Source organism: Bradysia coprophila, chromosome II (assembly GCF_014529535.1).
Source record: "Bradysia coprophila strain Holo2 chromosome II, BU_Bcop_v1, whole genome shotgun sequence".
NCBI lineage: Eukaryota > Metazoa > Arthropoda > Insecta > Diptera > Sciaridae > Bradysia > Bradysia coprophila.
This window is the reverse complement of record NC_050735.1, coordinates 12,358,992-12,382,849: the sequence shown is the minus strand read 5'-3', so window position 1 is coordinate 12,382,849 and position 23,858 is coordinate 12,358,992. Positions and strand designations below refer to the sequence as shown.

Below are 23,858 nucleotides of genomic sequence, written 5' to 3'. Positions count from 1 at the left end.
GTCGTTCTTTTGATACAAATATTTATAAATATTTTTGTTTCACAGTAAGTAGTTAATGACCAGGATTACGAATGATTTGACACTGTACCCTTTACGGTGGTATTGTTTACAAATCACATTCATTGACAGAAATTTTCCACATAAAGACAATTTGACCGTTCTCGTCGGTGCAAGTGGGCATGGTAACCATTCAGTAAGATTATTTTGGCAGTTTTATTGTTTTATACTAAGAAAGAAAAAAAGTGTTCAACGAACTTACCCAACATTCTAATTATAGCTTTCCTAGCCTGTGATTGTTTAGACTCGCCATGCTGCGATCCTTGTTGAACACCTGGAACACATACAATACATAATTTCTATCATTTTAACATGAAAAATACCTCTAAGATCAGACAAGATGAAACTACAGACAAATATATTGTCAACATGTGGAGTAGGGTCACAGACATTATCTATAGTTGTGTAGAAGCACAACTTATTATATTTTCTTGTGGTTAAGCATTAGGAATGAACGAAAATTGTTTCCCTGTTGAAGATTCTTGTAGGTAATAACTGTTAAGAGATACCGTTTCAATGGCACAGTTGAAAAATACACTTGCAAGTAGCTTTCAACTGGGTCTGCTTTCAATTCGAAGAAGTCCGCTGGATTGATAGTCATTTTCACGTCTATTTTTTTACTTTCAATTTATTGTCATTGCGTTGAATATATGAACAAATAAGGGTACAGATAACCTGTCGACAACTGCTGTGTCAAATTGAGTTATAAGAGAATGGTTATATAGATATAAATCAAGTATAACTGAAACCATGCTTTCCATTCCATACTCTCCCTTAACAGGTAGTTCTTTCAGTTCGTGGAGAATTCTAGAAATTGAATTACATTTCCCGCTCCACTGTGTCACATAATTATTCTCTTACCCACCTCTCATGTTGAAAATATACAAAAGATTTCTTTGCAAGCAAACGGATGTCCTCTAACAACTCATCAGCCGACCGATTTTCAAAAAAAAACATTTTCAATTGCCAATTCATTATGCGAAAGGACATCCACTCGCCATGTATTTACAAAAATAAAATTTCCAGAAATTCTCTTTCTACTTACCCAAAACTGATGTATGCTTTGATCGAAATCTGATTTGAAGACCCATCCGGCCATACAGTATTATCATAACGGCCATTGGTATGGCAAAGAATACCAGTGATGACACTTCCCACAGTGGAAATCCGGGTGGATTTGAGAGCATGGCACAGAAAGCCGAATCCAATATTTTTCTGCCATCTAATCCTCGGCAAAGAATTTTTTTTCATTAATGTAAGAAAGTTAAGTTCGTATGTGGTAGATATAGTCGGGTGAGAGGAAAAAGTTGTTCGGTTCGCTGGTTATTGTGTACGGAATTTTTTTAATTGAGTTCTGTGGAACTCAGTATGTCATCAGATCTCCTTTCGCATTAGGGAGCGTTCGTAAATGACTCCCGCATTTTTTACGCGTTTTAAGACCCCTTTGCACTTTTTTTTTTTAAATATAAATGAACGTCTTTATGTAGTGTCTGTATTCATAGACCCACTCCCCCAAACGCTGACGTCATTAATGAACGGTTCCTTAGCATTTTGAACTTTTTTGTTTTATTACAGTCCCTAAGTAATTTCCACATGCATAACTTGCTGATTTTGCTTCAACTGTTCTACTTATATGCGCGTTTGTATCCACAGTACTAACCGAAAATTGCAAATGGTACTAACAATGAATTATGGAAACATGATGGGGAACCGTTCCTTGCTAGTTATGTACAAATTATTTTAGGAATGTATGTCGTTGGGCAGGGTATTGTCTAATGGCAGTAAGGGCCATTCATAGATTGGCTTTTTGCGACATAAATGTATGAGAACTTCCAAGAAAAAAAAAATTTGGAAAGACTGTTACGCCTTCACCGTTACGTAATTTATCAACAACACCTATGGTAATTTGCCAGAACTTTGAAAATAGAATGAAGACTTCCGAAATCTGTTTTAAGGAACAGATGGAACCCGATTTGCCTCTGATTTTTTCATGCAATTCACGCCGTAATTGCGGTCGAAATTCAAAATCTTTCGCACGCAAGTCTTTCTAACGCAGCGTCATTTTGACACAAGGAAGCTTTGAAATGGATTTTTCGGTTCACTTTTTCATCGACTCGTTCACTTGAAATTCAAATTTTAGGCACACTAAGGGCGTGAATTCATTCAGCGAAAAGCAATTTTACCATCTATTTCACAAATCGCCGCATCGGTCTTTGGGTAGTGAGTTCCGCTGGACCTTTACTGTGTCATAAATTTAGTGTCGTGTGCTCCTCTTTCTATCAATCCACAATAAATCAGCAAACAAATAAATATCGTCGCCAATACTAGCGCGAATTGATTTTCCTTTTGTCAACTCGCACCCTACTATCTGTTATCCTTGCTCTTTTTAAATGTGTCTGCAGATAAATACATTATTATGGATATGGTTTGAAGATGAATATTTTTTGCGGTGTTTTGTGTTCCTTGAGTGGAATATAATATTATTGGTTTTTCCTGTGTCGTAGCTGTATGTTATTTGTATATTATCTCATACTTTTCTTCCCCGATGGTATGAACGTCCTACAGCAGATATATATATATATAATACGTACTACTCATATGAATAGAGTGTGTAGTCTGTAAAATGTGCGTATGATGGCACTTGGAATGAAAATAGGTAAATGGTAATATGTACGACCGAAAAAAAAAGTTCGATGTTTGTGACGGCTGATGGAGCAATGATGTGAAGTTTTGGTATGGGTAGGCTTGATTGAATGTGAGTCAATATATTTTATGTAAAATATAAATAAATTGAAGGCCAACAACATTGTGATTCCAATCGATATATACCATTAGGCATCAGGTTCGCATCGATTGTAAGAAAAGTTTTTTTTTTGTCAATTATACATTCGGAGTAGATGTCACGAATCATCTCATCTCTAGTCTGAACAAGTTTATTTTCGAAAACTTTATATCATGCTCGTTTTTCGTCATCTTGTCTCAATTTACTCTTCAATATTTACTTTTAAATGACGCATATCGTCGGTGGTAGAGGAACGAGATTACTTTGTTGTGAGTAGCTTTTAGAAGAAATTTCAGATTTTCCACACTCACACTTAGTTTTATAATGCTGTCTGTCAAATTAAAGCAGGTCCGTTGCTAGACAGTAGTTTTAGGGTGGCTCCAATGCTGGAAAAAGTATTTTTGTATGTGGAAATGAAAGAAAGATCGGAAAATAATATAGAAATCTCAGGCCCGTCCCACCTTGGCCCCTTAGTAGAAATGGCCCTGTTCAAGCTAACAAATAAATAAAATGAGGAGCGTATTCATACTCAACGCTGCACTAATTGCTTTGCAAGTTACCGATAAAGTTGTTGGGAGAATTCATTCTTTTCGTAAGTTCATTAATGTTTAGTGTTCTTTGAAAATTCTTTGCAAACTATTCGTTGGAATGATTAAACTAGGAGTCTGTAGATAACAGTAAAGGTATTTTTAAAGGAAATCTTTTAAGTGAATTGTTTGACGAAAAGTTTCATTAAAAGTTTTGTAATGAAACTGAAATAAGAGCATACTGCAACGTAATTAGTGCCTTTGTAATTGTGACCTCAAGGTAACGCAAAGACAGGTGCTTGAACGTTTATTAGATGAAAGGGATAAAGATGAGAAAAACAGGTAAACGAGAGCTTAGCAGATAAGGATGATGAAGAAAGTGTGCTTTTCCGTTCTGCTGCATTACACTAACGATTTATCCTTCAATAAACAACCAGGAACCAGCCGTCAATGGTGACATTTACGCTTGTTTCAGATATCCAGTGCGGTATCATAATACAATATTTGTGTTAAAAACTCTCGTTTTTTTGTACGTAATTATACTCACACCCTGGTTCAAGTGTAAGTATTTTAATGACTACCATCGGTTGGGGTAATTGTTTGGTTTAGCTTTTACGATTAAATGCTCCGCAAATAAAAAACTGAACTTAACATCGTTCATTTTTGATTTTGTAATTAGATTGGCAGACAGTGACTTTTAAAGGACTAACTTGTGTAGACGATTGATAAAAGGGCTGTGTGTATTGATGATGTCTCTTAAGTTGCGACATTGTAGTCGATTCTCGATTATATTAAGAGCGCTCACCCCTTGGCAATTTTCTAGCCTACATTTGTGCGCAAAAATATTCGTTTTTTGACGATTTCTCTGAACCAAAATCTTTTTTTGAAAAAGTAAAACCATTAAAGCATGCAAAGATGTGTTACTTTTAAGGGAAAAATTGGTTTGTGGTCGATAACTTAACCCACTTGGAGAAACCTTTGCAAAACACATAAATTTTCACATTTGCAAAGGTTTCTCCAAGTGGAATAAGCTACCATCCACAAACCAATTTTTCTCTTAAAAGTAACACATTTTTGCATGCTTTAATGGTTTCACTTTTTCAAAAAAAGATTTTGTTTCAGAGAAATCATCAAAAAACGAATATTTTTGCGCACAAATGTAGGCTAGAAAATTGCCAAGGGGTGAGCGCTCTTAAACATGAAGACAAGAGCGCTCGTTTGAGAAAAACATTTGATTGTTGGAAGATAGGCATGGATAGACAAATATGTAAAAATATCAATCTATTTGAGATTACATTTTTCAATAAACTGTTACTGTTTTGCACACGTAAAAAATCCCAATTTCGTATTTAAATTATTCCTGGTTTTCCTGACACCGATTTCTCTCGTTTGTCATTCAAAATAGCATATGAAAAGAGAGAAAGCAGAGAAACGAATAGAAACATCAGTAACCAGCTTAACTACGAAAGTGGAATTTTTTACGTGGGCGTAGTAGTCATAGACTGTTAAACAGTGTTAAAGACAATGGAAAACTCAGCTACGCATATAATTTTTCATGCTTCAGGGCCGAAAATGAGGGCAATTTTTGAATTTTCTCTGGTTTTCAGCACTCTGCATGAACACTTACATGTGTACCTGTTTTGGACGGTTGATTTAAGGCACTTTCGCTGGTAAGCCTCACTACGTTCGGTCTACAATTCGCGAAATTGCCCAAAATCAATCGTCCAAAACAGGTACACAAATAACTATTCTGTTCACCTTCACCTTCATGTAAGCAATCATCTCTATAGTAATGAGTGAATTTTCTGTCAAAACTTTGGGTATATCAGTTAAAGCTCAAGTAATCGAATCGCCCTAAGAGTATTTGCACGATGCTTTCGATGTGAATTTCTTACAACTAATTTTCGGAAACTCACTCAATTTATCAAAACTTCTGCCAGAGCAAGAGTGAGAAATTACCAGTTCGAACGGCAAAACCTTTGCGTTGATGTGTTATATCGATTACACTTTCATATCATAAACAATCATTCAAACAATAACCACTAACCACCCATTTACGTTGCCCAAGTTGAATCTTAATAAATCATCACATAATAATACACCAAAGGGAATTAATAAAACTTCCCATAAAACAATAAGGGAATAAAGAATAAAATCCACCACATTAGTACCATTCGTTGGTCCCATATTTTATTATTAACTCCGAAGTCAAGTTATATATCTTTTCCGATCTCCGCATATAATGCGTATGGTGTATATACACACACAAACACCCTAAAGTGACCAAATCCATTATCGCCCAACAAAAATAAAATCAAAGCCACACATAAGTTATAAATATATTAATAAGCATAAGAAACATCATCGGATGTAGTAGATCCGTGCGCCGCTGTGATCTGTGATGTCCGAACTGTCCGAATGAAAGCGGGGTACAGTGACATGGAAAAAATGGAACGCACTCGTCATTTTATGAACTTTTCCGTCATTTTTCCATATGCTGTCATTCATCCCCGAAGGGCATCTAGTCTTTTTTCCGAACTTAAAAGGTCTATTTGATTGCGGAGACCTCATTGAAATCAATTCGCTTTATGTGTCATCTACAGAGCAGATAAAACACGAGCAATTCGTGTGAGACAGTTGTGCTGCCTTTCTCATTGTCATCCGATTTAAAGCCATCATTACACAATGGTTAAACAATGGAAAACGCGACCTAATTGTCGATCTCAGAAATGCAGAATAGCTCGTGAACTTTCAATAAGAGCAACGCACTCCAAGAACAGTTAAAAGAACAAAATTTAAATAAGAGGCCTCCTTGACGCAGTAGTCCAAAATTCTCATATAAATTCAGTTTCTAATGTTGGTATTATGACACTGCGTTACGGATGTTCCATACAAAATAAGAGGCCAAATGACAGTTAATAAATCAGTTCCTTTGCCTGTTCTTGGAGTGCGATATAAGAGCAATTTTATGGTAACATTCATGGAGAACGTTGTATTACTCGAAAAAACCTTTTTCGTATCGCAGCTACACATCGTACAGATTGATTTAAATGATAAGACCAAGCCGACGCACACATCTAATTGGACCCGAAAAAAGGTCATTGCGGAATACAATATTGCTATTTGTTATAAGAAAATCAAAGACAAAGAAGCTAGTAAAAACAATGAAGAGGAGCGATAGAAATCGTTTAGGCTTCTCGCAACAACATTTATCCATAAATCATTTTTATTCCAAATTATATTTGTGTAGTTGACACATTTTTGGTACATAGACAACAATAAAATGAGCCATACCACCAGAAAGCCTCCGCATATCTCGATAAATGTGTCCCTTTTTATTTGGATCATTTCGGATGTGGGCAAAAAAAAGAATTTTGTCTCCCCAAAAACATAATTCTCGATTCGATGTTATTCCATGTTGTATAACTTACACCGAGACTTACACATTTTTCGATGTAAATCACCATGTGTTACTTGTAAAAACTTTGTAACCGTGAACCCAACATCTAAATAATATAACTTTGAGTTTCGGCGTACTTTATATTTGCACATGAACACGTTTATTTTGATGGGATTAAATCCGCTAAGATTCGTTCAAGGCATCAACCATCTTAAAGTGTCAATGAGGATTTGGTTCTGGTGATGTGCCGTGAATGAAGAGGGAGAAAAAATAAATAAGAAATAAGCAAAAGAAAAAGTCGCGTCGATCAGGCCTGGTTGGGAGTAGTGGGGCGATCGGGCGGAGATCGAGAGACTGTTTACTTTTTTTAAGGGGAGCTCGAGCCAGCAGAAACATTTTCTTTACTGACATTTCAGACCCCCACCAACACTGCAAACGTCAACAAGTGTTTTGTTTCTGTGTCTGAAATTAATTATACTTTTTGTAGACAGAACTGACCAGAAAAACGTTTCTGTTGGCTAAATCTCGGTTATGAAGTGCCATGGTCGCCGGTAAAGTTGGAGTTCTCGTATAATCATCCAATAAACCAACGTTTTCGTGCGGCTAATGATACGGTGCTCGTCATAACCTCACAATGTGTACGCGTACCGGTGAAAAAATAGTGACAGCTGGAACCAACAGAAATTCACGACGAATATTTCGAGAACATACTTCGGTGAATTTTTGAACGCTGTGAGCGGAATTTCTTTGCGAGTAGACATTAGGAAGGCTTGGCGAGATTGGTACTCTTCTCAGTGGTGTGTCACTGCCAGGACTCTTAGTTGCTTTGCCTCACTCGCCAGCTTTAGCTCTCGGTTGGTTCATGGTCTAAAAGTTTACTCACTGATGTGGCTGGGTCCTATTTTGCTTCTATATGAGTAAAATCATCCGGACTATTCATAGAGCTTATGCTTTCGGGCTGGTTGCTAGGAATTTCGCGCCGCGTCATTCACAATAATTGACAAAATGACATATTTTGTATAAGGAAAATGTCACTTTGTGGTTTATTGTGAATGACGCGGCGCGAAATTCCTCAACACCTTTCGGGCTATAGAGTGGACAAGGTCGACGGATGGATTGGTGGTGTTATGCCGCTGAAAGGGTTGCTAGGAATCTCGCGCCGCGTCATTCACAATTATTCACATTTTGACACATTTTGTATAAGGAAGATGTCACTTTGTGAATTATTGTGAATGACGCGGCGCGAGATTCCTTAACACCGCTGAAAGATGCTAGTTTTTCCCGGCTTTTATTTTGATTCCTCGCAAAGATAACGTACACTCGATCAGGGTACATCTCTCTGAATTTATATTCGAGGAATGTATTCCATGTCGTGCAAAACTCTTTGCAAAGGGACGATATGGTCGCCGTGTCGGGTCGTTGTGCTATTCAGTGGTGTGCCAACGTCTGGAAACGCTGTCATTTCGCTTTTTGCCCCGAAGGTCCTCGTCTCAAAGGTGGCTCGTCCGTCAGTCTAATTTGGAAGTAAGGGCTTTTGGGGTAAATAGTGGTAAAGTTTGGCGGTTGACCTTTTGGTGATGCGTTGCTGAGTGACACTTCTGCCTGGCTCGGCTTTCATATTGGCCCACTGCAGAGAAAGCTTACGTTCGAACGGGCTGGTCTTATAAAATATGAGACTGGACCAGGTCAATATCGAGCGGAATGTAAATCACAGGCTTTATCAATCCCAATGACAAGGACTGTGATTCGGGCGACAATGTTGCCTTACTCGCTGTCATTAGTGAATTTACAGTCTAATGAAACGAGGTTGACGCCAGTCACTCTTTGCTTTCTGCCCTAAGGATTAGCTATCATTTTGGTACCTAATCATAGGGATCAGTTTGCTCGCCTGGAGTGATTCGTGTAGAGGAGTTGAGAAGGAGATGAGGTCCTGAAAAGGGCTTCAAGATTTTCATGATGACAGGGTAGCACAAAGGATCCCACGATCTGTGTGCATTGATCAGAAATGATCACCCTAACTGATTAAATCTTAGACATTTCAGACTTCCCGAACGGCCGTTAGGTAGTAAGTCCGGCCCTGGTGTCAATGGCTGCAATGTATTTTTTTGTGCAGACTTAATCTTTGAACTTTTATTGTGCAGGTGTGAAGACAGTAAAAGACATTAATTTTACGTTTTTGTATTTGTTCTTTTGTTGTCTCCTTGATGATGTTTTGAGTTGTGAAAGAAGAGGACTAGTCATTTTAATGTTCATTTATTATTGGTCACGTATTAGGATTTTCTACCATTATATACTCAGTCTCGCCCTCAACATTGAATTGCTAAGCCTGATTTTAAATAAATTTATCTTGCCGCTGTCACGGTAATGTTAATTTAAAAGTTTTATTAATAAGCCTGGGTAATGCGCAACAAATACGCCACTTTCTTTTCGCATTATTTTATTATTCGCGCCAATGATTTCGTATTTAGAATTGAGATGAAGACAGTACGAGAATACATGGAAATTCGTTTAGCGTTGTGATAATTTTACCAACTGGCTGGCAAAGATTTAGACCAATGTTTCTCGTGATGCTTCAAATATACGATTTTAAGTGTACAACAAGTGTATATTAGGTGAAATGTAATTTTAATAAAAAAAAAAAGTTTGAAACATTTTTGGTGTTAGGTTAAAAGAAATGACACGACGTCCATTCCACACCGATGGCGGCATGTGACTTACTTTATTGCCTATCCACCCGGAATATTGTTGTTACACGTACATTTCCCACCCGCGGAAAGCGGTCGTTACATGTGGGAACTTTTTCATTACATCACAAGTGAAGGAATAGTCAGATGAAAATTCATTACATATCAGGAGATTTTCATTACATACCAGCAGAATTTCATTACTTATCAGCAAAAATGTATCACATGAAATATTCTTTAGCACTGAAATCAAAACAATGACTCGCGATGTTATTTTAGTTTTTATACCAAGGTGGTGTGCGGGCATCTAACAAAATTCCGAAATTAAAAATCTAGTTCTTCATTAGTTAAACAAAACATGTGGACTGCCACGTCAAATCCCAATACTTTTCATATGTGCGGCGTGATTTACGTTACAGGCCATGATATATTGCGTTATATTGTCGATTGATCGAATGACATTTTTAGTGAGAAAAGTGCAGAACTTTCTATCCCGTCCGTAGGCAGAAAAACGGTAAATCACACGTCGCTTCGTTCGTACCAAAATTATCACTCTTGTTGGAATTTACTATTTTCTACCCTCAGTGAACAAATAACTATTTCTTCGATTGTAAATCAACACAGCTAAACTTTGGCGGTTATTGTACTATTATTGTTTCGGTGTACGGTTTCTTCTTTTACGGAATGTCGATAAATTCGCAACATTCCCAATTTTATTATAATGTCTTTGTGTTTCAGGGAAAAGTAAACCTAAGAAGATCAGAAACCCACTGGTAATCAGACCACTCACATCCGGTTGACATCTTGACATCACCATTTTCAACATATAAAAAGGTGAAAAGCTGTCATTCCATAAGAAATTTGTTGACCTGAGACGAAGACTGAATCAAACCGATAAACAATTTTTCATCTTTTTTCCCTAGAGTTAAATGTTCCGCTTTTCTGCGAAACACAATTTTTCATTTCGATTTTTTGGGATAATATCTACACACTTTATGAATTTTTTTAATCTAATTCGACACTCTGTGGTCGTTATGAACAACATTGTTGCAGAATATAATCTCACTCACTAAGTGTAAACTTGCTTTACTGACTTCTATCCAAAGATAAAATAATTCATTCCAAAAATTGACAAAAATGAGTGGATGCTATTAATCATGCTCGAGAAAATATAATCGATTTTGCTGAGGACAGCTTAAATTTAAACTTATGACAATGTGTATTATAGCGATATGATTGATGTTGTTCCGGGGCATAATACAAAGTAATAACATATCGTCAGTGTGTCAATGTAGCTTGTGTGTATTATGTGTGCAGCTGATAGAATTATGAGTTCTGTACTTACCTGGCGGATAGTATATGTAGTCGATTTTACTATACACCCCGAAAGGCACAGCACTCAAAAAACTGATCACCCATAATGCGGCAATAATTCGAACAGCTCGTTTGAAACCACTCATTGCGTATAAGTGAAGTGGATGGCATATGGCTGAAAATGATAGCAAATTTATCAATTTATCATTCTACTAGCATCATGTCCTTTGTCATTCGATTATTTGAAATTTAAAGGAAAGACCCGCAGCACTTTGATAAACCCTTTTCGGTGACATTGTCATCATTCGTCATACTTGGGAAATTTAGTTAAATGGCATAATGAACAAAGCAAAATAACTTTGTGCTTTAAAGGAGCCATCGACGTTTAATAGAAGAACAAGAACAGAGACGGGGACATGACTTTAATGAGACTGTAAAAGACGGACTGGATTTGAGACTGAAAGAAATTGGCTCCGGTCATAAGTGATTAGTGGAAACGGGCTGCCCAAAGCTCATGCCACATGCCCATGGGTAATTTTCATGAAATATGGTCGTGACACAGAAGACTTGGTTCGAGTGGTTGTGAAACGTTAAAAATATTAAATGACCACCTCATCATTGCAAAACTTCAGGTCATCCAGTAATTGTTGGATGCTCCAAAAGTAAATCCTTACAAGAGGACCTCATGATGTACCCAATTTGTAACAGAAGTCAACTCACAAGCGTGTTTTGGAGCAACAATCTTCGCCAACTGTCTTTTCGTCAAGTGTAGATGTTGTATTCCGAGCCGAAGATGAGGTATGGAAGTACCGCAACAAGTACACTTGTCGAAAAACAGTTACGAAAAATGAGACGCAAATATTGATCATATAATGGATCGTTTTCGCAGTGTGAAAATTACTAATAGACAATTTTCGCAGAGGGCACTCTGTAAAATGATATATGAACGAACTGTGCTCTATTGATACAAACATGACACCGTTACCGGATTCATCTCTTCTACCAGTTAAGCAACTAACATAACCACTCTTTGTTACATTCTACCCGACCACGGAATGACGAGTTATATTCACGTAGAATGTGTGCTTCTATTGAGGCTATGAAAAATCCTTTAAATTTGTAATCAAATTTTCATACCTAGAAACCTTTCCATTGAAAATGCGACTATAGTCAGCACCGACACATATGTAGAGCTGCGTATATCCAAACATGCGGCAAGAAAAAAGAAAATTTATGATTGTAGAAAATTGATAGATACAAAAAAAATAAAGAGAAATGAGAAACAAAAGACTCATCGTCGTTTTGTGCTTTTCATTTCTCCGAGGTTATTAAATATTGCGTTTCCTTTCCACTTCTTCGCATTGGATTTTTATGAATGTTATTCTTTCACCGGGTACGATATGATTGTTAAACCTTGAAGGAATAACCATCTTTATCGTTTCAATAAAAAAAACAATATTGACGGAAAGACGATACACACGGAACACGGAATATATGTGTGTATATTATGTCATAAGTTTTGGGATGATATAGCATCAATAATATTTTCAAACAAAAAAAAATGAAATACTAAACATACATGCACGCCTCCCCAATAATATTTCTGGTTCAAAATGGTTCTGACAATACTCATCCAGCATATATCTTTGTGTCAGGACATAATTCAATAAGAAAAATTCAATTTGACGGAATGAAACGAAACCTTAAAAAAGCTTGAAGTTCTTCCTCACAGTAGTCTCTGTGTTAACTCAATAAAAGGATTTTACTGTAAGGTTTAAATAAGTTTATGGAGAGCAATACATTAGATATAGACTTGGCAAATCGATAAAATAGGGACCTAAATTGCGCTTGGCTTTATACAGTGTTTATTAAAATAAGAGTTCCAAGCACCCATATTTGCTCATTTTAACCTCTGTCTAATCTATAGTCTATTGTTAGGAGTAGTACTTTGATGTTGAGTAAAGGGATTTTATTCTTATTTTATAGAGACCTTCTATCAAAGACGGAGGCGATTAATTATGTGCGATCCAAATTTTATTCGTTGTCCCACCCAAATCTTGATTTCGTTACATTCTTATACCGAAAATTGCCTTTGAGATTTGTAACTTTTTGCCACACTTTTCTTGAATTATTTTTTCGTTTTTCGATGGTATACTTTGAGCCAAGGGTTTTAGCGAAAAAGTGAAAGTGACTTTTCCTTGGGTTTCGCGCTATCGCTGTCGCGATTTAGTTTTTTAAAAGCAATCTAGATGATAATATCCACCTGGGTGATGACATCGTCCAGATTTAAAGGGAACGTCAGAAACGGAATGTCCAAGACAAACGATTTTTCTTTGGCAAAGTTTTATTGCCCCAGAGAAAAAATGTTTCTGTTTCTGTTGGACATTCGGTTTCTGTTCAAAGAATCTGACGCAAAATAAATTTTAAACGATATTATCACCCAAGACGATATTTTCATCAAAATCGATATTATCGTCCATTACAGTTTTTGTCACTTAATTTGTAATTATGAAATAAATAAATGAAAGGAGGATATTCCCTGATTCTGATGAAAAGCCTAATTTTCCGAATAATTCTTTTAAGGAAATTTTTTTTGATTCGAATGAAAATCTTAATTTTCCGAACAGTAATTCTTCTAAAGAAAATCCGAATGAAAAGATTAATTTTCCGAAAAGGAATTAATTTTTTAAAGAATTCCTAAAAGGAAAATACAGTTTGTTCATTTCATTTTTACACAGTTTCTAAAGATTGTCGATATGTCAGAGTTTTTAATGTACCCAGTCAATTAAGTTCTTCCCAAATTGCGCAATATTTGAATTCGCGATAGAAATTTTAAATTTTGCGCCAAAAATTCATAATTTGGGAAGAACTTAATTGACTGGGTACATTTAAAACTCTGACATATCTAAAACTGTGTAAAAATGACATGAACAAACTGTAGCTCGGATGAAAATATTATCGCCCGGGACGATATTTTTCCATTGACTGAAAGCAAAAGGGATAAATTTTCAGCAGATTTATTTTCTGAAAAAGTGTTATAATGTATAATGCGAAACGAGGGCAGCAATTCACATCAGTTTCATAATTTTTATTCAACAGGTAAGCAGGCAATAAGACTTAAGTATCGCTTTTAAAAATTGTGGGAAAATTTGTTTTTAAGAGCAATCTTCACATGGCAAATTTGCAGCCTACATTTGGGAACAAAAATGTTACATTTTTGACGATAATATTGCCCTCGCATCCTTTTTGGAAAAAGTAAAAATATCGTTTGGTGCTGAAATGTGTTAGCTTTGAATAAAAAATAGAAAGTTTTGTGATGCTGTAACCTAAGTTGGAGAAAACTCAATAGTTCATGAAAATTGACACAAATTTTGAGTTTTCTCGGACTTAGGTTACATCACCACACACCTTTCTATTTTTTATTCAAAGCTAACACATTTCAACACCAAACGATGTTTTTACTTTTTCCAAAAAAGATGCGAGGGCGAGGACATCAAACGATCTGGGCGAAAAAAATTTCAACGAAAATATAATTTTTTGAACGTCGTGAAATTTTCTTTGTTCAGTTTTCTAACGAATTAAATGAGTAAAGTATCGCATTAGATACTTAGCATTAGATGTTGTCGTAAGTTTCAAAAGAAACTGTTCATTATTTTTAAATGCTAGGTGCTTTGATGCAGTTTTTTTTTGACAATTTTATATTTTCGTAAAAAACAAGTTGTCAAAAAATTATATGAAATTATTTGCATAACAACTAGGTGAAATTTCCATTCAAAAGTTTCTTATGCAAATTATTTGTTGGAATTTTTGTTTTGAAGAGTTGTTTCTTATGCATTTTTTATTACAAATTCTCCTAAGAAACAACCCGTTCAAAAACGCCAACAAACAATTTGCATGAGAAACACCTGTTTATTGCGAAAATACGACAATAATAACATATGTATATAAGCAGTGAACGTATATTACAGGGTATAGCCGCCTTGAAAATTTCCTTCGGAAAAATGTGCATAAAATTTTTATGTAAAATGACCGGTGGCGCTACAATTTCTGTTTGCTGAAAACGGAATCATGATTCGTCGATTTGTTTACATATCATATTTTTGTGGGCCATCTCGTTCAGGTATGAACTTTTTGATAGTTTGATAGAGAGAAATGATGGCAACACTCATTTTAGAAACAAATTTTGCATGATACGACCATACCCTCCTATTAAATGTTCACGGTGTATAAGCAATTCAAAAGGAGCTTAAGAAAATAGTTTCGAGACGGTAACTATAGTCACGGTAACAGTAGAGATTAATGCGTTGCAAAATTCACTAATCTAACTTCAGTAGTGATATGAAAGAACATTGTCATCAGTAGATACCTATAGTTTATCAGTTTCGGTATAGAGATTAAGAAAGTGCGAAACAACACGATTTACATCTGAACAACAACTCATAGCGTAGTCATCAGTTGACTAAGTGAAAAGCACAAGACGAAACATTGTATTTCCGCGGAGAATATTTGACTACAACGATGCAAAATTATTTTGTTGGCCTAGTTGTTTGGGTAACGATCAGTTCGTGTACAGGTAAATATACCGTAAAGCTAAGACCGGAATAAATAGCTTTTTGATGAGTGTGGTGTGAATAATCTCAATTTGAAATGCTTTGAAAAAACAATCTTTTGTTGACGTTTTGTCTTTTGACAAGTCAGGTAAGAGAATATCTGTTTTCTGTCCATATTGAGAAAACCGAAATTTTATCAACTGAATTGTCACGAACTTATGTTTATGTGAGGAAAATCGGTTATTCACACCGAGCACAAATGAAAAAAGTTCTATTCATCTTGGTTCAACTAGCGCTGGCACTCGCTTCGCTATAACCGTAAATTTCTCTCTAATTGAAACTTCCCATTTCCTCGTAAACAAATTAATTTTCTGACACTATCTTTTTGGGTAACCTGAAGGATTTGTTACAACTACTAATCAGCTCATTGGATCGGGTCCATTTCCATTTGACTATCTACTCGGTGAATACAGTAACTTCACTTCGACCGCTGACGTTTTATTCGTAGACCATGACATACCAGAACGAAGTATTCGTCAAATAATCTCGTACGGAAAGACAGTCATTTGCTATGTGAATGTGGTATGAGACTGAAGTACATTTTTGATTAAAAAAAAGGATTCTGTGGTGTAAATTCAATTGAAACACATTTAGGGAGCCTGGGAAGATTGGCGAGACGATGCAGACGATTTTCCAGAAACTGTACTCGGCAATGATTATGATGGTTGGCCGGGAGAACGATGGTTAGATGTGAGGAACTTGAAGGTTGTTTTACCAATCATGCTAAGACGATTCCAAGATGCTGCTGCAAAGGGATGTCAGGGTATTGACCCAGATAATATGAATGGTTGGTCCGTGGACACTGGCTTCCCAATTTCGTTCAATGACCAATTGATATACAATCGGGCGATTTCAAGGGAAATAAGAAGGTTAAAAAAATGTGACTGTAAATGGAAGACTTTTTAATGTAACACACCAAATTGAGTAGATTAGGAATGCTGTCAGGCCTAAAAAATGACAACGAGCAAGCGATAGCTTTGGAACCGTACAGTGATTTTGCTGTAGTTGAAGTATGTGTCGCATTGGATCCTTCATCGTTCTTTCATTTTACAATTTCACCTCTGATTGACAGGAATGCGTTCAGTATAGGGAATGTGACGGCTTCGACATATTCGTTGAAAAGAACAAGCCAGTATTTGTCGTAGAATACACAGAGTATTGGACGGAAAACAATTTTAAAAATCGAGTTTGTCCACTTGTGGAGGACACTGGAATGGCGTTCATTTTGAAGGAACTCGAGCTGCATAATGATTTCATAGTTTCGTGTATGTGAGAAAACAGTGTAAGTAATAAATCAATTATATTGCTACAGTGTAACAAATTAAAATGATTAAAATATCTTCAATATCTTCTGTGGAGTCTCGCACTGGGAGAGTGTCTTTTGCATTTTATCATGTGTTGAGACACTTCATCGAAAAACTGGTAAACTGTGGTCTAAAAAATGAGAAAGAAAAAAATTTCTTGGAATTAGGGGATTGAAGTTTTGACCAATTCGATGCAGAACGTTATTCTAAGCACAATTGTAATTGTTCTACGGTATGCCTCCAAAATGCACAGATTTTTTTAGAAAATTAATTTTGTTTACAAAGTACGACCCTAAATCGACCCAATTTTGTCAGCCGCCAGTCTTCAGTCTCGATGAAAATAAGTATGTGTAAGGTAGTTCTACAGGAAGAATTACATGGATATCGACAATTCTGATCAAAAGAATTTCTAAAAACAGTGTAAGATAAAAAATATATGGCCGCCATTTTGTAATTTTCTTACGGCCGGCTGTACGTTTCTACGTTTAGACGAACTTATAAAAAGATCAGTGCATTTTAGAGACATACCGTTGAACAATTTTTTGTTTAGAATAATGTTTTACGTCGATTAAAAATAACTTATAAAAACTTCAATCCCTCATTACTGGGGTAAGAAAACCAACTACATTTGAGTACCCTGATATTTACAGAAACTTTTGACTTCCCCCTTGGCCCCAATGATTTCAAAACAACAAAAAAATCATCACAAGTAACAGACGTTGAGGAAACCAAACCACTTCCAAGAAAATTGAAAGAAGTTTATGACGCTGGGATAAGATTTTCTTTTTTTGAGCTCAGACGAAGAATGTGTCCACCAAGCTATACACACGATAAACTTATAGATTTTTCATCGTTATTCAATCCACAAATACAATCCAAAACAATCCATATGCAATTTCATTGAAACATCTATTACACATACACTTATACACGCGAGACATCAGTAACATGTAAGAAGTACGTTCATGGCATGTACGAAGTCTTTTATGTGGATAGAGAAACTGTGGTATGTAAGTAAAGGGAATAAAAGTTTCTAAGCTAAAATTTTCGGGTGTATCAGTTATTTTGTAAGTAAAGACACAAGGACTGTTCACAAATGACGCGGTAAAGAGTAGGGTGAATTTCTCACAAATTTGATCCAGTTTTGACCCTTTTCACGTGACGTCAAAAAATGTAATAGCATGACGTCATTTGTGAGCACCCAATGACTTGCGCTCCATTTCCCCTTAAAGGGTTTTTCTACTGATCTGCTGCTCTGGAAAGTATTTTCCGATGAGTCATTAGAGGACGCCAGCTTTTTTGGACAAAAACGATAATGTCCAACAATAACAATAATTCCCAACAATAATGCCCCGACAAAAATGGCGACCATTGTGAATGCATACACATGCCCAAGTCAATTTTGTATTTATTTTTGATTTTTATTCTAAAAGTGCGTCCGGATCTATATTTTATTACTGCAATCCGTAGATCTAATTTGTAGGAAGCTAACGACATTAAGCTGTAAAAAAATCTGTTCATCTTTCAACGCGCTGTTCGACAACAAACATCATCCAGTACACAACAAACACGTGATTAACCTGCAAGCGGAACATATAACGTTTGTCGTCGTACAGCGTGTTGTAAAGTGAAACAATTTTTTCCAGCTCAATGTCGTTAGCTTCCTACAAATTAGATCTACGGATTGCAGTAATAAAATGTAGATCCGGACGCACTTTTAGAATAAAAACCAAAAATAAATAGAAAATTTACTTGTCCACGTGTATGCATTCACAATGGTCGCCATTTTTGACGGTGCATTATTGTTGGGAATTATTGTTATTGTTGGGCATTATCGTTTTTGTCCAAAAAAGCTGGCGTCCTCAATTATATTCTCAAATACATGAACAAGGGAGGTGAGCTTCAATACGACACATCAAAACTTAGTTTGCACTGATCGTCTACTGGAGAATAATTACACTCAAAACCCTCGTCTCCGCAAGCTGTGCAACACTAACTTCTCTTCATTTTAGCAGAAAATCTATTTCTTGTCTCGTTGCCGTCTAATACAATTTACTTGACGAGCTTTAGCGTTAAAATAAATTGTGTAATGTTCCGTAAATAAAGATTCATTCCACTTTCGATAGGCACACTAATCGCCATGAACCCATAACCCGCTTCAAAGTTTTATTGACTGTCCCAAAATGTGTCTAGGATTTCGAGCTTTATTTTCTAAAAAAATCAATTTAGTAATCGAACCTTGTTATGGTTATGTGTTGTAAAATATACCGCCCCAAAAGAAAAGCAACAATTGGGCTTTGTAGCTCCAGTGCTCCACATATACACCAAACCTACATCACAAAACAAATTTCGTAATTTATGTAAACGAACCAACCAAACAAACCCATCATTTGTGTTCCATTTAGTGTTTTGATGGCAAAAAATATAGTTTTTCCCAGAAATGACACAAAAAGGAAAAATCAAAATGAAAATGTGGTGAAAGATCTCAATATACATTTACAACGAAATCCATTTCCCGTATAATAACAATGTGTCTGGATGTGGAAAGTGGAAACGAAATATCAAATTCTTTTTGTTAAATTTGGTTTTATTAAGGAAATATCAAATAAATTTGGATATAGAAGGGAAAGAAAACATATTTACTTACGCTTCCGATATCAATGCTCTCAGCTTGCAGAATGCTAATCCCAGTGAAAATGGATATTGATACCAAAATAGACTTAAATCATATGGAAGACCTGAAAAAAAGGCAGTTCAGCTATATTTACATGAAAAACAAAATTGGAATTAGCTTCAAGAAAACAAACAACAACAACAAAAAAATTGTAGATCCTTGATATATGCACACAATGAAATTTTACCGAGGAAAAAGTTTGCCTTATTTTACTGTAAACATTCACCCTTTTTTATTAGGCTAACGGCTGTCTGTGTCGTAACATAAGAAATTGTTTTTCTTTAACAAAGATAAGGTCGAACTGTGTGTATAGACTTAAGGGGTGTACAGTACACATAATGTGTATAGTACATATATTTCGCCTTCCTATTGTATAAGAACTGTGTTCACTTTCACACTTTGCAGAAAATTAATTAGTCGAGAACAATAAACATTTTTGAATAGCTTAATAGCCAGTGAGTGTCACTAGTACTGCTTCAATATCATGAAATATTTCCAGCAGGATCGACTTCAGACATTTCAGAAAATTTGTTTGTAATATGAGTGAACAGGCCCCATTTGCTTTTGACAGTTTAGTGACTTTTAGTGTCGCATAAAGTATCACAACTGTTTGATAGCTATCGAAAAATTACACTCCGTTTCCATAGGGATGCTCCAATGTTATTTCAGCTGCCAAAACGTCAACCATATAGACATAACCGAAAAATTATTGTTGACGGAAGGTTAACAAAAGCGTTGAGCTTATGACTCTGTGGATGCTCTCGTTTGTTTTCGGGTTGTCAAAAATCGTTTTTACAGTACGATGGAACCGACTTATAGGAGAATCATCTTGATACGAACATCAACACCTGAACTTGTAATGAAAATTGAGCCACGTTCATTTTGTGTTATGATTCGCTAGAGTGCTACACGCATAAGATTATCACTAGAAGTGGACAGACTAGTCACAATACAACTACGGTCGCCACGCCTTGATGAGATGACAGTGAAATAAATGTTTTAAACTACTTTATTCACATAAGGATATCTCTTGTCTGTTCGAAACAGTGTGCAAACCTTCCAACAAATATGAAGTTGCTTTTCTTGCAAATAATTCACCACAAAGCTTGATGGAGTTAACCACACAACATTGCCGTATAAAGCTCTATAGCGAATAGTTCTGCAGAGAAATATTTTGATCATCAAACACAATTTTCTGTAAAAGCTGTCTCGTACACTGTCTATTGCATAGCTAGTGTCTATTTGATATAAAGACTTTATAAATAGAGCTCAAGCACTGTTTTCTTTAAGAGTTGGATATAACAATATAGAATGGTTCGGGCATAGTGTGTCAGAACAGAGATCTGGCGATTCATATTAAACTTTTGAGTGCATTTCTGTCAGAGATTATAACTGACTTCAAGCTAAATTAATTGTTAAGTTTAAAGTGAACTAGTTTATCTGACATCCATTTTAGCAATCTTTCGGTTGTGTTCGGTCATGCAAGTGGAAACGAAAATTTGAAACTAATTAGTGAAAAAATATTATCCGCTTTCCTTGTATTGTCATATACTATAAATCAGCTTTTGACATCTACGTTCGTACTTTATTATGGTTGAAATTAAATTTCCCCCAAGATGGATGACGGTATACTTTTCCGTTGCTTTTGGATTTATATTCCTTTCCGAGAACAGAATAAATATGCTGGAAAATTTTTGTTGATTAAGGTTGTTCATTTCTGGAGAAAAATATTTTTATTTGTAGTTGGCTTTACGAAAGAAGAATATATAAAATGGAAGGAGAGTAGATTTTGAAGTCTATCCTAGAAATTGCGTTTTATATTAAACATTAGAAACAGTGCAAGACAATAAGACAGAAGAGGATTTGCAAAGCTGCATTCTACGATAGTTAGAATCGTTAAAACCGTTCAATGGCTATTGACTATTAATCTTCTACTTCATTTCTTTACTACCCAAGCAATGTATACGTTTCACTGACTTAAGTAGTGAATGCATTATATTACACGCTATAATACACAGTCCAATTAGTTCGTACGATGAGCACGCCTGAAGAGGATTTACTTTTGATAAATAACAAAGATACATCAATATATTTACGCTTAGCCGAGACGATAATTGCAGTTGGTTGCATGGTGGATATTGTATGAACGTGGGTAGTTATTTACATACTTTGAATACTTATTGACTGTGATTCTATTGCATGAGCAGAGGCAAATTCGTTGATGTATATTTACATCTCAGATTGATGTTTACTTGGATGCAATATTTGCGCAGAAGATTGTATTTTACGCGAAATGATGTCAAGTTTTTTTTTAAATAACATTAACGAGGTGTGTTAAATAAGTCGTACTTCGGTGAAATGTGAGTCTACATTTAGGCGTCAAAACCTTTTCATGTTTTTGATCTAGATTTGCATTTTTTGTGTTGAATGAACAGGTAATGTGATGTATTATCGTTGATTTATTATTATTATTGTTTTATGTGGATTTTAGGTTGAATGTAAAAGTCTCATCCGAAAGGCATTCGGAGTATTGAATGGAATTCGGAGGAGCGAATGACATTCGAACTATCAAATGTAATTCGAACTATAGAGAGGCATTCGGAATATCAAATGGCATTCGGAGTATCTAACGACATTCGGAGTATCTAATGGCATTCGTAGTATCGAATGGCGTTCGGAGTATCGAATGAAATTCGGAATATGTAATGACATTCGGAATATGGAATACGTAGAATCGAATGACATTCGGAGTATCGAATGGCATTCAGAGTATCGAATGGCATTCGAAGTATCGAATGGCATTCGGAGTATCGAATGGCATTCGTAGTATCTAATGGCATTCGTAGTATCGAATGGCATTCGGAGTATCGAATGTAATTCGGAGTATCGAATGACATTCGGAGTATCAAATGCCATTCGGAGTATCAAATGGCATTCGGAGTATCAAATGGCATTCGGAGTATCAAATGGCATTCGGAGTATCGAATGACATTCGAAGTATCGAATGACAATTCGGAGTATCGAATGGTATTCGGAGTATCGAATGGCATTCGGCGTATTGAATGGCATTCGGAGTGTCTATATTACATTTACACCTTACATTCACTGTGAAATCCAGTTGTAGTATTTATAATTATCCTGAGCAGTGATTTAGAGGAATTTTATCACCTAAAGCTGAGATATTTAGCATATGTATTCAACGGTAAATAATCTTTTCGTGTCATCTCGGTACACATTAAAATAGCAAATAAAAATACGACAAAAAAACAACAAAAATGTACTCACCAAACATTAAATAGATAAGATCTGATACAGCTAAACTAAATAAATAATAATTCGTTGCGGTATGCATTGACGAATGCCTTATTATAACCACACAGACAATTACATTTCCTACAATACCAGCTATGAAGACACCCACGTACAGTATGGTAACCTATAATAAATGAGAAGAGACAAAAATACGTTATTAAAGATAGATTATTTTTTGAATAAAACAAAATGTTTAGTTCGTCTTTCAAATGTCGAATCAGAAATAACATTAAAATGCCGTGTAAGGTCAAACATACACAAATATAGGAAATTCTTTCAGTCACACTAATATTGTAGTTAGTTCAACAAACCAAATGGGAAGCATATAGTGAAATTTCATGTAATTTAGAATTGTTTTTTTGACACATTATATTCGTTTCGTATCCTTCTGATGATCCACACACTTCTGAAATGCGTGGGACTTGCAGAGAAACAGATAGTAATGAAAGCCTTTCTATGTAATTGGTGTCAAATTGTTTAAGTGAAACGATTTTGATGAGTGGTTTGCCAGCCAGCCAGCCACTTATATTGTAAATATATTCAAAAGTGTTGAGAGAAAATCGATTGTATCGAATTTTAACAACTTTTTCGGGGTAAGAAAAACTGCTCAATGAATTCAGAAACAATCGTTTCCATCCTTGCGAAGGAAATCTGCAAATAGTGATAATTTATAATCGTTCCTTAAAGACGTCAGACGTTTTAGAAAAGATTATCGATCTGTCATGGACAATGGCAATGAAGAACTCTAAATGCTTTCTTATATATAGGAAAATATATGCAAAAACAAACGAAGTGATAGAATTTGTAGCTAACATTAGAGGTACGTAACCTATATTGGTAACATTTTGATCTTTCTCGTCAATAAGAGCAAGAGTTGCGTTGCTAGCTTATTGAACTTAACGTTGTACTGCATTCGAGTTCTCATTCAGTGCTGATGACTTTCAGTGAGTGTACGCATCAAGCGCGAGAAGTCAACATGTGGATGTTTCATGAAATTTTGAGTGAGGCGGTCAAATAATATCTTTCAAACGTTCAATAACAACCGAGTTGATACACATCCAGGTCAGTCGTAACTGACCGACTCTCTTATGCGGATTTTTTTGATATTAAGAACTGAATTGATACACATTCAAAAGCCAGTCGAATTCGACTGATCAAATTTAGTAGAGTCGCTCATCACTGATAATACACACA

The 23,858-nt window shown here is 35.7% G+C and overlaps 2 protein-coding genes across 3 annotated transcripts in view; one reads left to right on the top strand and one right to left on the bottom strand.

Moving 5' to 3' along the window:
- The window catches only part of LOC119073573 (neuropeptides capa receptor), a 93,584-nt gene that overhangs the window by 43,356 nt on the left and 26,370 nt on the right, over window positions 1–23,858 (bottom strand). The window contains exons 1-7 of one of the 2 annotated variants that reach the window (XM_037179145.1): window positions 23,069–23,165; window positions 22,638–22,788; window positions 19,326–19,416; window positions 11,902–11,957; window positions 10,796–10,939; window positions 1,103–1,279; window positions 260–331 (exon numbers count right to left, since the gene is read on the bottom strand). In XM_037179145.1, coding sequence (XP_037035040.1) covers window positions 260–331; window positions 1,103–1,279; window positions 10,796–10,939; window positions 11,902–11,957; window positions 19,326–19,416; window positions 22,638–22,704 — 607 coding nt within the window. In that variant the 5' untranslated portion in view covers window positions 22,705–22,788; window positions 23,069–23,165. Of the gene's footprint in view, window positions 1–259; window positions 332–1,102; window positions 1,280–10,795; window positions 10,940–11,901; window positions 11,958–19,325; window positions 19,417–22,637; window positions 22,789–23,068; window positions 23,166–23,858 lie in introns of those variants that run through there. The other variant, XM_037179136.1, reaches the window with a different exon arrangement.
- LOC119073582 lies at window positions 15,213–16,705 on the top strand. The gene is made up of 5 exons (XM_037179156.1): window positions 15,213–15,337; window positions 15,715–15,896; window positions 15,969–16,243; window positions 16,303–16,384; window positions 16,447–16,705. The coding sequence occupies exons 1-5, from the start codon at window positions 15,283–15,285 to the stop codon at window positions 16,645–16,647; spliced, it is 795 nt and encodes a 264-aa protein (XP_037035051.1). The 5' UTR covers window positions 15,213–15,282; the 3' UTR covers window positions 16,648–16,705.